The following is a 14,092-nucleotide window of genomic DNA, read 5'->3' as shown; positions in this document are numbered from 1 at the left end:
GTTACACCACGTTATGTTTCGCTACATTATGTTTCGCTACATTATGTTACGCGTCGTTATGCTACGCCAGGTTATGTTACACTACGTTATGTTTCGCTACGTTATGTTTCACTATGTTATGTTTCGCCTCGTTGTGCTACACTACGTTATATTACGCTACATCATGTTACGCTACGTTATGTTACGCTACGTTATGCTACATTGTGCTACGTTACATTACACTACATTACACTACGTTACATTACGTTACGCTGTGTTACATTGTGCTACATTATGTTACACTACACTACGTTAGGCTACATTACGTTACACTACGTTACGTTACGTTACGTTACGCAAAGCTACGCTATGTTACGCTATGCTACATTACATTCCAGTACGTTATGTTATATTAGGACTAATCTAGTTCTTATTTTGTTGTGACTGCCCATGTTAGTGGTCAAAATCATGACATGTCCCATCACCAGATCTATAACACCTTTTCCTATAAACACTTCACCCACCACCAGCAGCAAACCTTTTAGCTGTAAACTATAAACTGACATTGCTACAAAGACATATTATATATGACATTCATGGTTCCTGCAGTAATTTTGATAACTGGTATTTCCAGGAATGTACAACAAATCACTATGATCATACTGCTTTGATTAATATTGATCTTATGTTGGATATTAACCCTTTCATGCATGTTGGACAGTTATTCAAGCTTCAGTTAAAACCACTATATTTGCCATAATTAGCCTAAACTAATAGTGTTAATAGTGGTGTATAGCACTGTATTACCTTAATTACCACATGGATTACCTGATAATTAATGCTTTTGTTATTTTAATACATTATCAAGTTGTTAATGTGGTTACTGATGACCCAAATCAGTCATAAATCCGCTGTTTATGAAAATGTGCATGCAAAATATAATATTTACCATTAAGCTACATTCAAACCATCAATATGCAGTTGTGTATCTACCTCAAAATAAGAACTGAATCCAATTGGACATGTCCGATTGGATTGAAAGTTTCTAAATAATTAATACATGAAAGGGTTAAACTAGTACCCACTGACTAAATGTTCTTATGAATGATATAATGGTTAAACATAAACCTTCCTTATGTACTCCATATACATTTTAGAGCAGATTATAGAACACAGACCTGTCAGTAAAATGCCATACCTGTTCTCTGTGCAGCTCGAATCAGTCCATTCCTTAAAACATCCCTCACCCACATTTTCACCTTTTCATGGCCTTCACCCGCCACCACAGACACCACTAAGTTGGGTGAGGGCAGGCCCCAGTGAGATGTCATGAGGGTGTAGATGATCTGTGGGGATGTGTCACATGACAGCCTAACAAACTAGAACAGGAAAAATATGAGATGGCAGTCAGACAGATCAAAGGATGAAGGTATTATATCATTGTTTCTGGTGATCCAGAAAATGACCTAATGCATCAAGTTATTTGACGTCATCAGTTTGCATCTGAGAACTGATCCTGAGGCTCCAGTGCATCTCTACCACACTCCGTCAGATGATCATATGCTGATGGCAAATATTTGTGCAATGGCCAACAGAATTTTTTTTTTTTTTTTTTTTTTTGCCAATTGCTTACACACTAAGTGATAACCTTTTCACCAGTGGTGTATTTTTTCAGACCAAAACTTCCAGACTGTTACTACTGCAACCACCTAAAGTACAAATGAGTTGACATGTGTTGTACTGGGTATTCCTTATGTCAAGTGGTGCATGTATGGATCATTTTAGAGCTGCAGCTATTGATTTTGTAATCGATTAATCAATTAATAATTTTATTTGATCCAATTCAATTAAATGATTATTTGAATAGATGAAAAAATATTCTAAATGTGAAAAAGAAATGTCTGAAAATGACAAACAACATGTCCTTTATTCCAGAACCAACTGAAACAACAACCACAAAAAGTATAAAAGTAAAAGGATATATTAAAAAATATCTATATAGAAATAACAACAACACAGTGGATGGATGGATGGATGGATGGATGGATGGATGGATGGATGGATGGATGGATGGATGGATGGATGGATGGATGGATGGATGGATGGATGGATAGATAGATAGATAGATAGATAGATAGATAGATAGATAGATAGATAGATAGATAGATAGATAGATAGATAGATAGATAGATAGATAGATAGATAGATCCCAAATGAATTTTTCTCTCAATTTAACCTTTCTTAAGTGGTTTATCTTCATTTATTATAATAATATCCTCTGTGTTTTGTGTTTTGTCAGTGAAAATCATGTCTTTTCCTATATATTTCAGTCATACAGTAATGAAAGATCTGCCCTGAAAAAAGTTTTATTATTATTATTATTATTATTATTATTATTATTACTATTATTATTATTATTACTATTATTATTACTATTATTATTATTATTATTATTATTATTATTATTAATAACAACAACAACAATAATAATAATAATAATAATAATAATAATAATACATTTCATTTATAGGCGCCTTTCTTGGCACTCAAGGACACCGTACAGTTAACAGGAGAGTATAAAAAAACCCAATAAAACAGAGTAAAAATTAAAAGGCAGGTTAAAAATGTACTTTTAAATTTAATTTTTTTCTTTTTTTTTTTTTTTTTTTTTTACATAAAACCACTATTTGTTATAGCCTATACAAACTGTGACAAAAGTAAGGATGAATGATGATGATGATGAATGAATGAATCATTTACAATAAAATTTGTAGATAATGTTATATTTAACCCATAAACACCCAGTGCTACTTTTACGGTAGTTCCCAAATTATTATTTTTTCTCTATTTAACCTTTCTTACCATCATTTATTCTAATATTATCCTCTGGATTTTGTGTTTTGTCAGTGGAAAATCATGTATTTTCCTATATTTAATTTACGGATCATGTAGATGTTCATATAAGCTCAGATTAAAGTTAAGGGTTAATATATTGGAAACAGAGAAAACTGAAGAAAAAGTGGCTTTTTCAGCAAATTACAGGGTGGGGAAGCAAAATTTACAATATTTTGAGGCAGGGATTGAAAGAGTGTATGACCAGTTAGTTTATTGAAAGTCATGAGAATGTTTTTGCCACAAGAAAATTTACATAATAGAAAATGTTTTTATTCTATGTGTCCTCCTTCTTTCTCAAAAACTGCCTTCACACGCTTCCTGAAACTTGCGCAAGAGTTCCTCAAATATTCAGGTGACAACTTCTCCCATTCTTCTTTAATAGTATCTTCCAGACTTTCTCGTAATAGTTTTGCTCATTGTCATTCTCTTCTTTACATTATAAACAGTCTTTATGGACACTCCAACTATTTTTGAAATCTCCTTTGGTGTGACGAGTGCATTCAGCAAATCACACACTCTTTGACGTTTGCTTTCCTGATTACTCATATGGGCAAAAGTTTCTGAAAAGGTATGGATAATAGTGTTAGGTATGATTATGACATCAATATATGTTTGGTTTCAAAACAATTGACGTAGTGCCTGCTGAGAAAAAACAACTAAATGTTCATTGTAAATTTTGTTTCCCCACCCTGTATATCATTAACTGAACATAAACCAAGTGTGTCCATCCACTGTCATTGATCCAACTCCATGGGTCTTACTGGTGAATCAGTGTTATAGAAGATGACGGTGTTTTCACGTTCTACACGGAGCCTCTGAACGTCTAAATGAAAAGATGACAAACTGCATTTCACTAGAACTATTTGCATGTATTAATAGAATTAGTGGGTCAGACGTTTTTAAACATTTTGGATCAGTAGATGTTTTTGGTCGCCGGCAGCTGTTTGGGGCTAACACAGAACATAAAAGCTGGATTGTGTTTCAAAGGAAAAAGGTCATGTGGTCTGATGAGCCCACATTGATCCTGCTCCAAAGTGAAGGGTGCAACAGGGTGAGAAGAGTCTTTGGGTGTTTGGGTGTACACTCACATGACTGTGTCTGCGTCCGGCACCAGCAAACTCCAGTTGTCCATAAGCGTCAGTGGGACACTCAGAGGAGTGCTGTCTGCTGTCCCACTGGCTGACGATCGCGGCTCCAAAGAAGTCACCTGTGGCTATAGAGTCGTGCATGTCCCGCACCCCACCACACTGACACAAAGCTCCATTACTGACACAAAAACCAGGAAAAGCACAAACACCATCATGTGACTGATCATTCTCAAATGCCCTAAGCCAGTTGTAGGGTAGACTTTAGTAACATTACACTTTCACACAAAGCTCCTTACTGCTTTAAAGTACACTTTTATAGGAGTTTTACTTCTACTAAAGTGAAACATGAATACAATTATTGATGCATTTTTTTTCCTTTCTTTCTTTTCCTCTTGTTTTCTTTTCTAGTTGTGTAAAAGACTAGGCTACTAAAAGGCAAAATAAAGTTCTTTCCCACCACAACTTTAAAAATCAATAAAATTAGCCCTTTAACTTCAACTGTCGCAAATCTACACTCACAGTCAATGAAAACTTTGAGACCATATTTTTTGACATAATTTTTATTTTGAAACCCTTAACTGGAATTTTTTCATATGAATCATTTGTTTAGGATATTGGCATACAGAAACAAAAATCTAAAGTTTCAAGAATAATTTCAAAACAAAAAACTTAACAAAAGAAAATGGCACCTGCCAAACACAAAGTCTCAACAGTAGTGGTCCTGGTCTGCAGTTGTCACTCTCTCTCTTCCTGGACGTGGTCTATGGTCAACAGAGCCTGTCATGTTGTGGTGTTCAACCAGGTTTGTGATTGTGGGTTGGGAACAGCTCATACATATGCCTGGCTCTATCACTGTAGCTCAAACCGGCCTCCATCATACCCAGTGCCTGGAGACGTTCACGTGATAGTCGTGGCATGATGCCGTTCACTGGACTAACAATGGTGGCCTTTTTTGGGCCTTTATATAGGCCTTCCAAACCAATCCTCAAATTGTGCAGATACCTGCTGAGTATTGCTCAATGTGTATTTGGTCCACTTTTGCAAAGAGACCAACCCATGTGCAATGAACCATGACAACATGACAACTCATCATGATCTCAACTACCCGAGCACTAAGTCATCAATAAATCCACAATGAATAATTACAACCCCCCTACAAGTAGAAATATGCAGACATTTCTCCCTCAAAGTTTCTATTGACTGTCAGTATACATCAAACCATTTCCAATTTCAGAATCAGACCTCAGATGAGATAGGAATGTATTCCCCTGATGCTGGTTCAGTCATATTCGATACGTACCAAGTCAGGACATTGAAAATAATTTTGTGGCATCAATAAAACCATCTCTATTTCCTAAGACGGGAAAATCTGTTTTATTGCTTTTTCATTAATATTGACCATTATGCCTGTTGTCGTAAATTTGCATCATACCCAAATTTCTATCTATTTTATGTGCTATCGTCAGCAATCTTCACTAAATTTAGCATCTGCTTGAAAGCAAAAACACAAATAATTTAGTTTTTTAGTATACTTGTATATAAATCCAGGCATTAAGGGGATATTATTGTAACTTGTAACTGAATGAACACAACATATGTGTTGGTTAGTTCAGATACGGAGGAGAAAATTACCTAAAAGAGTCTTCAACAAAAGTGGTGCATATTCGCTTCTTGATGATCTTGGGAATCCAACTCTGCAGGCAGGAAAAAGAAGAGAATCAGAATGATAAGTTCAACAGAACATGAAGAACAAATGTATGAAGCCAGTTTAAACCTAATATGTACTGAAAGCAATCCAAGTAATGACAGTGCATTGTGTGTGTTATGGTTTTCAAAACAAGAGTCAGATACAGGATCTCAACGTATTAAACATTGCTCAAAACCTGGGGCACCACTATCAATTGTGGGCCCCATGAAAGGCTAATGTTATGGGCCCTTCATAAAATAAAAGTATTTGTAAATTTGTTGTTGGTGGGGGAGGGGTGTGTTCAATAAGTGCCCTAACTGGCGTGAAACCGAAAGTGAAACTTAACTTTGGACATCCAACTTCCAGCTTCTATGCCTGTCTTTTACTCCGGAAAAAAATTTTGTGGGATAAAAGAAAAACAGGAAAAAAAAGTTGTGGGAAACCAAAAAAAAAAAAAAAACAGAGAGAAGACAGTCTGTTTTAAAGAGTCCTGAATACCTCACATATCACTAATTGATGTCTTTGGGATTATTTGGAACTGTCTTCTTCCTCAGAGTCTCTGTGCTTTATTGCCTCACAGGTTTTCCCTGGATCATCTCTGGACCTGCTGTTGTGGTCCTGCTTCTCTCCTGCCTCCATCATCATTTCTTACTTAATCCATATAGGGGGTGTGTGCCATAACTGGCGTGAAACCGAAAGTGAAACTTAACTTTTGAGTCTCACGCCTGGCTTCTATGCCTCTCTTTACTCCGGAGCTTACACAAAATTTTCACAACTTCTAACCTATATCCACTGGGCCCCCTGGGAATGCTGGGCCCCATGAATTTGTCATGTTTATCCCCCCTTTACGGCACCCCAGCTCAAAATACACATAAATACATCACTGACTTGTTTTCACAACTGAATGAACACTCACTTACTGTACCTCCATGAACATCAACTTTGTTAAAGAAACACATGCAAACAGATCCAATATCATAAATAATCCCATTTACTGTCAATGCTCACAAGCCAGGTTATTCAAAGACAAAACATTATTGTATTCAATTTGGAAATGTAATACGTAGTAAATCCACTGTTCTCAAATTGCCATATGCCATATTTCAGTCATACAGTAATACAAGATAAAAAACTTGAAAAAGACTTTTAAGAAAAACCACAGTTTGTTTTAGCCTATACAAACTGTGACAAAAGTAAGGATGAATGTATAGATGGCAGCAACTCAATTACAATTCTATTTCTAGATGATGTTATATTTAACCCATACAGACCCAGTGCTACTTTTATGGCAATTCCAAAATTATTATTTTTTTCTCAATTTAACCTTTCTTAAGTAATTCATCACCATTTCTTACAGTGTTATCCTTTGTATTTTGCATCTTTTCAGTGAAAATCAAGTATTTTCCTATATTTAATTTATTGATTATGTAGATGTTCATAAAAGCTTAAAAAGAGCATAGCATAAAAAGAAACTTGACTGAAACTGACTTCCAAATTAATTGTTCTCTACATTTAACCTTTCTTAAGGAATTTATCTCCAATTGATTATAATATTGTTGTTTTTATTTTTACATTTTCCAGTGAAAATCATGCATTTTCCTACATTTTATTTACTAATCATGGAGATGTTCATAAAAGGTCAGAGGAAGTTCAAAAGCAGTTAAATCAGAAACAGAGAAAATATAGATATCAATAACTGAACATAAACCAAGTGTCTCCATCCACTGTCATTGATCCAACTCCATGGGTTTTACTGGTAAATCAATGTTGTAGAAGATGACAGTGTTTCCACGTTCACTACGTAACCTCTGAACGTCCAAATGGGCCATATCTGATGACCATGAAGAGATGACAAACTGTATTTTACCTGAATTATTTCAATGCATTAATATGTTTAGTGGTACAGAAGTTATTAAACATTTTAGATCAGTAGGTTTGGGTTGCCAGTGGCTGTTTGGGTGTTTGAGGGTAAATATTACTCATACTGATGTTGGACTACACAATAAATTGACAAAAAAACCTTAACAGAGCCTGTAAAGAAGAAAGCTGCCTGTTTATGTAAGTGATAGTGTGAGGCTGTAAGTCTTCCTGGATGTCCTACTTCACAGTAATGTGTTTTGTATAATAGAAACCTCATCCCCTATTTATTATTTTATATGCACACAATAGTTGGATGTAAATAAAACGTCACATGTGTTACTGCGGTGAAGTGAAGTCTTTGTAATACCAGAAGTTTGACATGATACTTGACTGATACCGTTCAAGCATCACTAAAAGACTCAATAAATGGTTGCAATTTAGAGGCAGTGGTTGAGACATTTCCAGAGCATTTTGTTGCCAATCAAAATACTACATACAAAGGTGCACGCTTTTACTGACAGTAATGCAAACATACGGCTCACAGGCCAGATTGGAACCTTTGGCAAGCCACTTTTGCCCTGCGGGATACATTTATGAAGCAAAATATTACATAATCAAGTGTGTCTGAGTCATCTTAGTTCCAAACTCCAAACTTTTATCCCAGTGGTTCCCAACCTTTTTTGGCTCATGACCCCATTTTACCCCATTCGCAAATTTCTGGCGACTCAGGACATTCAAACAAAGACATTTTTTTGCTAAAATTAATCTGTTTTTGATCACGTAATAGTTTGCTATACTATATTACAAATAAACATTTATTTTCGTCAACATTTAGTCTATATAATGTATATTGTTATGGACGGAGGCAGAAAAGCCAGGTGTAGATTACTGCACAAAGGGAGAATTTGATTTTCCTTGGTCAGGATATCTACAGTCAGTCCAGCTTGGATTTACAAGGCTGACAATTAATACTGAACAAACAAGAACTCAAACTATGAATTATGAAAGAGCTGCAGCATCTGAAACTGACCACAATGAACATTTGAAAGATAAACAGAGCCACAGTGCTTCAGTTTCAGCTTCATGTCTTTTATGTATTCTGATTGTCTCTCTCAACTCACCATAAATTTTTTATTAGTAAGTTTTTATTTTTCATTTTTATCAATTACAGAAATTTCAGGCGACCCCACATGGGGTCCTGACCCCAAGGTTGAAAAACACAGTTTTAACCCCATTACTAAATGTTTCATGCCTTTGTAATACACAAGAATAAATGATAAATTGAGGCATAATATTGTTAAAACTGCTGTTACTTTTCTTATGAAATTCCAGGTTTTTTAGGTTATTCAAATTTTTTTGTGAAAGGATAGTTTGTAAATGTAAACTTATATGTGATGTAATTTTACTTTTTGAACTAAAACAAACATAATTATTTGGAGTGCTCCTTATTTATAGGCTATTATGCTGTTATTTTACTGATCTGGCCCATTTGAGATTAAACTGGGCTGAATGTGGCCCCTGAACTAAAACCAGTTTGACACCCCTGGATGAGAGCACAGAACCATTTCGTTAGCCTCATAGTACAGTTGCCTAAGTCATATTTTTGGCCAAATTGTGATATCTGCATAACTCTCCTCACACTGCTCCTTCATTTTATGCAGATATCACAGTTTGGCCAAAAATATGACTGAGGCATTTATGCTATGAGGCTAACGACTGGTACAACATCCTCACAAACTGACACTGCGCAACTAAAGATGAACAGACAAGGAAGTGCCACAGCAGTCCTTGATAAGAATGTGTCTGCCACAACATGAAGCAGACTTAACTCAGGAAAAAACAAACGCGTCGATTGCTGTTCCAAACTCATTAAGGGATAAAACGTCAACCAGAGAGTACAGTCCCATCTGATGGAATCTGAACAACTATCGGTAACGACAGTTGTATTTAAGTATTTAAACCCCTACCTGTCTGAAAACACCAATGATTGGCCCAATCTATCTCATCACAAGGGAGGATTTTCTATTTCCCAAAAACATAGTTTAGAGAAGAACAAAGGAACCTTGAGCATGTCCTGCAAGAGAAAAATGCTTCTGTAGGTAAAACAAAACCCACCACTGTGACTATGTTGTGACTATGTGTGTAAAACTAAGGTCATTAATGAAAATTACACATAGTGATGGTGGCAATGTATGGTTACTTGGTGCCAATGTGGAAGACAATGATCCTGATGAACCTTTAACATGTCCACTCCAAAAATTTCTCAATGCTTTAGACAAAAAAAAAAAAAAAGTCAAATTACTGTACATTAAGGAAAATGTTTACATCTAAAAAAAACTATCCTTTAAAAATGCGAGTAACATGAACAACCTGAAATTTGCATTATAACTTACAGATCACAGTGGATCTATAAATACACAAAACATTTAGTAACAGGCAGAATATTCTTAAAATTGCACTGAATTCTGGTCTGATCAACTTCAGATGTGGCCCCTGAACTAAAATCCTTTTGAGACGCTTGATTGTTGATATCTTCGGTGTAATTTTTGCATTTAGCAAATTCATATAACCCTAACCCAAATAACCCTAACCCATGGGCCAGATTGGACCCTTTGGTGGGCTGGTTTTGGCCCACAGGCCGCATGTTTGACACACCTGAGTTAAATTATCAATGTGTATGTCTGTGGACGGTGGGAGGAAGCCAGAGTCCCTGCAGAGAACCCATGCAGACATGTGGAGAACATGCAAACGCCACACAGGAAGGCACTGGAATCCAACCTAGGATGTTGCAGCAGTGCTAACCACTACACCACTGACTGCCCTAATCCAAAGCTCCTCAAGCAGTAAAGCACTCACTCATCATTAAATAAAGTCTGTGTAAATAAAGGTCATGGGTCTGTCTTTTGTGTCAAAGCATTCAATTCATTTGTCCTTTTTTCTTCAGTTGATTCAGCAATTCTTTTCCCATAGACAGACCAGTGATGCTGACTTTGCACTTTTGTTGCTACATTTACCCTATACCCTATAAATATTTAGTTATTTCAAAAAGCTCCTACCAGCCTTTTACCTGCAGCTGTGCTCTGTTTTACCTAATTGGAACACTGGGCCACGAAGTTTGACTTACAGTGATTACACTGTTCCATATTTTGCATATTTCTTTATTTTGTTACAACTTTTTGTAAATGGCCACTTAACTGATGACATGTCCAAATGACATCTATCAGCTCATTTGGCCCATTTAATACATTCAAGATAAATCTGAATATTTTTGTCCTGTTTTACATCAGATTAAAGAGTTCTACATTTTTATGTATTTTCACCTACACTTCTACCCACCCTGTGTGTGTAGTAATTTAGTAGTTTACAATGTTTTTTGTTTGAGTTTAACCCTCCAGTATCCCGCCCAGAGAGGTCCTTCCAAACCACTAAACATGCATAATCTGTGCAATACTGTAGTAATGTCAAAATGTTGTTAATACAGTTCTTTTTTTTTTATTTATTTCATCAACTTGAGCCATAAACAAAAATACCACATTCAATAACTGTCATGTTTTAACCCTTTAAATGCCATGTTTGTAATGTAAACAAACCATATTTTTTGATGCAAAAAAAACAAAAAAAAAAAAGTATTTGTATTTTGTTTTGGGTTTTTCTTTCTTTTCTTTTTTTTTAATATACTACATAAAAACTTTATTACGTATTATTTGATTTTTGCAGCCTGACATATGATGCAGCAACATTTGTTAATATACATAACTATTTTTTGTGCTAGATCAAATGTTAAATGCTAAAATGTCCATTTTTTACTCACTTTGGAGAAGGGCAATAGTGTAGTTTAAAAAATGTGTTTTATGCAGTTTTATATCTGTCACATTCCTATCTACTCTGCTCTCTTTTCCTTCTCTCTCTCTTGGCCACACCTCCTCACTCTCTCTTTGCCGCTCCTGTTAATCAGCCTAACCCGCTCCACCTGTGGTCGCAGCCGTGGCTCATTAGCTGGGGGCGTATATATTCACCCTCTCTGCTCTTGTCATTTACCAGATTATCTCACCTAGTGTCTACTCTCCAGCGTTATTCTCTGAGCCTGTTTCTAGTTCCTGACCCTGCCTGTTCTGACCCGACCCGTCTGCTGCCTGTCCTTGTCCCCCGGTAACGACCAGCCTTTGTTTCACCTCGCCTCTCTGCCTGCGCCCCGGATGTCTGAACCACCTTCTGTTCCCGACCACGTCCTCAGCCTGCACCCACCTGGTTCTGATTGGATTCCCTGGCTCCCGACCTACCGCCTGTCTCTGACTCTCCTACTGCCTGTTCCCTGTCTGCTTAAAGTCTGTTGGTTAATAAACTGTTTAAAGACTGTAATCGGTGTATCTGCTTTTGGGTCCTCTGTACTACCTGTGATAATAGCAGTACTACTTAAATCAGGGGTCTCAAACTCAGATCCTCGAGGGCTGGTATCCTGCATGTTTTAGATGTTTCCCTCTTCCAGCACACCTGACGGTCGTTATCAGGCTTCTGCAGAGCTTGATGGTAGGCTTATCATTTGAATCAGGTGTGTTGGAAGAGGGATACATCTAAAACATGCAGGATAGTGGCCCTCGAGGACCGGAGTTTGAGACCCCTGACTTAAATGGTGCCACACAGCAAGTTTAGTTTACATAAAGCAAAATGTATAGACCTTATGATGTTTTACACTGTAATAATTTGATTTAATTAAATAACTTTATTAAGTTGACAATTACTTTGTACAACATAATTTGTGTCATTGAAACAGGTTTTTCCAAAATATTTCTATTGAAATTTGCAGTTCTCATTTTGAATGGATTACATTTCCATAGCACTTTACATTCATCCATTATTCATTCACTCTCACATTCACACTCTGGTGGTGTTAAACTACGTTTGTAGCCACAGCTGTCCTGGGGCAGGCTGACAGAAGAGTGGCTGCCAATTTGTGCCAAACGGCCCCTCTGACCACCACCAAACATTCATATACATTTGTACACCAGTGTGAGTGACACTGGAGACAAGGAGGGTGAAGTGTCTTGCCCAAGGACACAATGGCACATGACCAGGAGAGAGCTAGATTCGAACTGCCAACCTTTTGGTTATTGGACGACCCACTCCCCCTCCTGAACCTTAGCTGGCCCATTTTTAGGTGTGCTTCTGTTTTGCCGTGCTGGGACAGTGGCACCTGTGGGCCTGAACCACTTGGAGCAGGTATTGTGGCTGTTCTTCTTCTTCAGTGAGGACAGGGTTGAAATCCGGAATCAGCTTTACAGCACCTCTCTGCACAATCATTGACAACTTAGAGATTCTGAAAAATGTTTTTGGCAGCTACACACACCTCTGCATCAGAGCAGTCTTTTGGATCCATGTCAAACAAAGCCTGAGGTATGTTGTACAAAGTGAACAGATGAAGGCTGTTACTCTTGTAGTAATAAAATAATAAACAACATCCATTGCGTACACAAGCGTAACCAAAATAACATCCAACTGCAGCACCATTAAATATAGTGCAAATGGCCTAAACATTTATGTGGCAGGTTTTTAAGTCAAAAGGAACATAATTACAGCCTGGCCCATTTAAAATAATAATTTTAATTTTTTTAGTACTTTTAAGACATGCCCTCACAAATTATGAAAAATAATATGACCCTTTATAATATGAAGTGCAAAGTTTGCATAACACGCTCACCCAGATACCAGAAGCTTAATGCGTTAGAATGCAAAAGACAGAGGAGAGGAATACAACAGAAATTCATTCTTTGAAGCCAAACGGTTGTAATAAAGTACAGTTTTGATGCTTCGGGCACAGATGAAAGCCAGACGTAGAATGAGAAAAATGTCAAGAATGAATGACAAGGGATTCAAGTTGAGACATGATGGAAAGGTTAAGATACTGCACAAGGAAACTGCTGGTCACACTCTCTTATTCTGGTTGGTAAACAACCTGTGTGGACTTGCATAACTTTGCCCAATTATTGTTGTTTGTTCAGTATCTTACACAAAAACTGGCGTTCTCACACAGCAACTGCTTCCAGCTAAAAGGAGGAGGTATAAGATGAAAAAGATTAAACTCTAAAATGAGCTTTTGGCTCATTGGATGAGGACTGGACTGGTTAAACCTGTTGATATGCACTCAGACTGTTGAACTTTATTCCTTTCATTTATATTTGTGCTGTCTACTGTTACATTCCCTCTGCATTTTAATCCTTTTAGTTGTTTTGTCTCTGTCCAGTGTGCACTGGAAATGGCATTCTGGTTTACTGTCAAACACCTTTCCTTTACTAATCCTCTGTGGTAGTGGGTGATAGAAGGCCTGCAGTGACATAAAACATTTGAATGAATATTTGCAGCTTTCCTTCCGACCTCCTCCTTATACTTCTGTGAAACCTAAGATGAGTTATGACAACTGAAATTTCAGTGTTTACAGCTGCAAAATACAGAAAATAAAGAGCAGAGAGACAGAACATATTAGAGTGAAACAGGAAAACAGAAAAGATATTTGCTATTAAATGACTTTTTCTGTACATACATGTTATTTGGATACTTGCAGTATAGTTGCACAAACCTATTGTAGAAT

At 36.7% G+C, this 14,092-nt stretch overlaps 1 protein-coding gene across 1 annotated transcript in view; it reads right to left on the bottom strand.

Moving 5' to 3' along the window:
* The window catches only part of trpm4a (transient receptor potential cation channel, subfamily M, member 4a), a 47,452-nt gene that overhangs the window by 32,992 nt on the left and 368 nt on the right, over positions 1-14,092 (bottom strand). Inside the window, exons 2-4 of the mRNA XM_030141507.1 lie at positions 5,595-5,656; positions 3,963-4,140; positions 1,178-1,358 (exon numbers count right to left, since the gene is read on the bottom strand). Coding sequence (XP_029997367.1) covers positions 1,178-1,358; positions 3,963-4,140; positions 5,595-5,656 — 421 coding nt within the window. The remainder of the gene's footprint in view (positions 1-1,177; positions 1,359-3,962; positions 4,141-5,594; positions 5,657-14,092) is intronic.

Source organism: Sphaeramia orbicularis, chromosome 8, assembly GCF_902148855.1.
Source record: "Sphaeramia orbicularis chromosome 8, fSphaOr1.1, whole genome shotgun sequence".
Taxonomy (NCBI): Eukaryota; Metazoa; Chordata; class Actinopteri; order Kurtiformes; family Apogonidae; genus Sphaeramia; species Sphaeramia orbicularis.
This window is presented reverse-complemented; position numbering and strand designations above follow the sequence as displayed.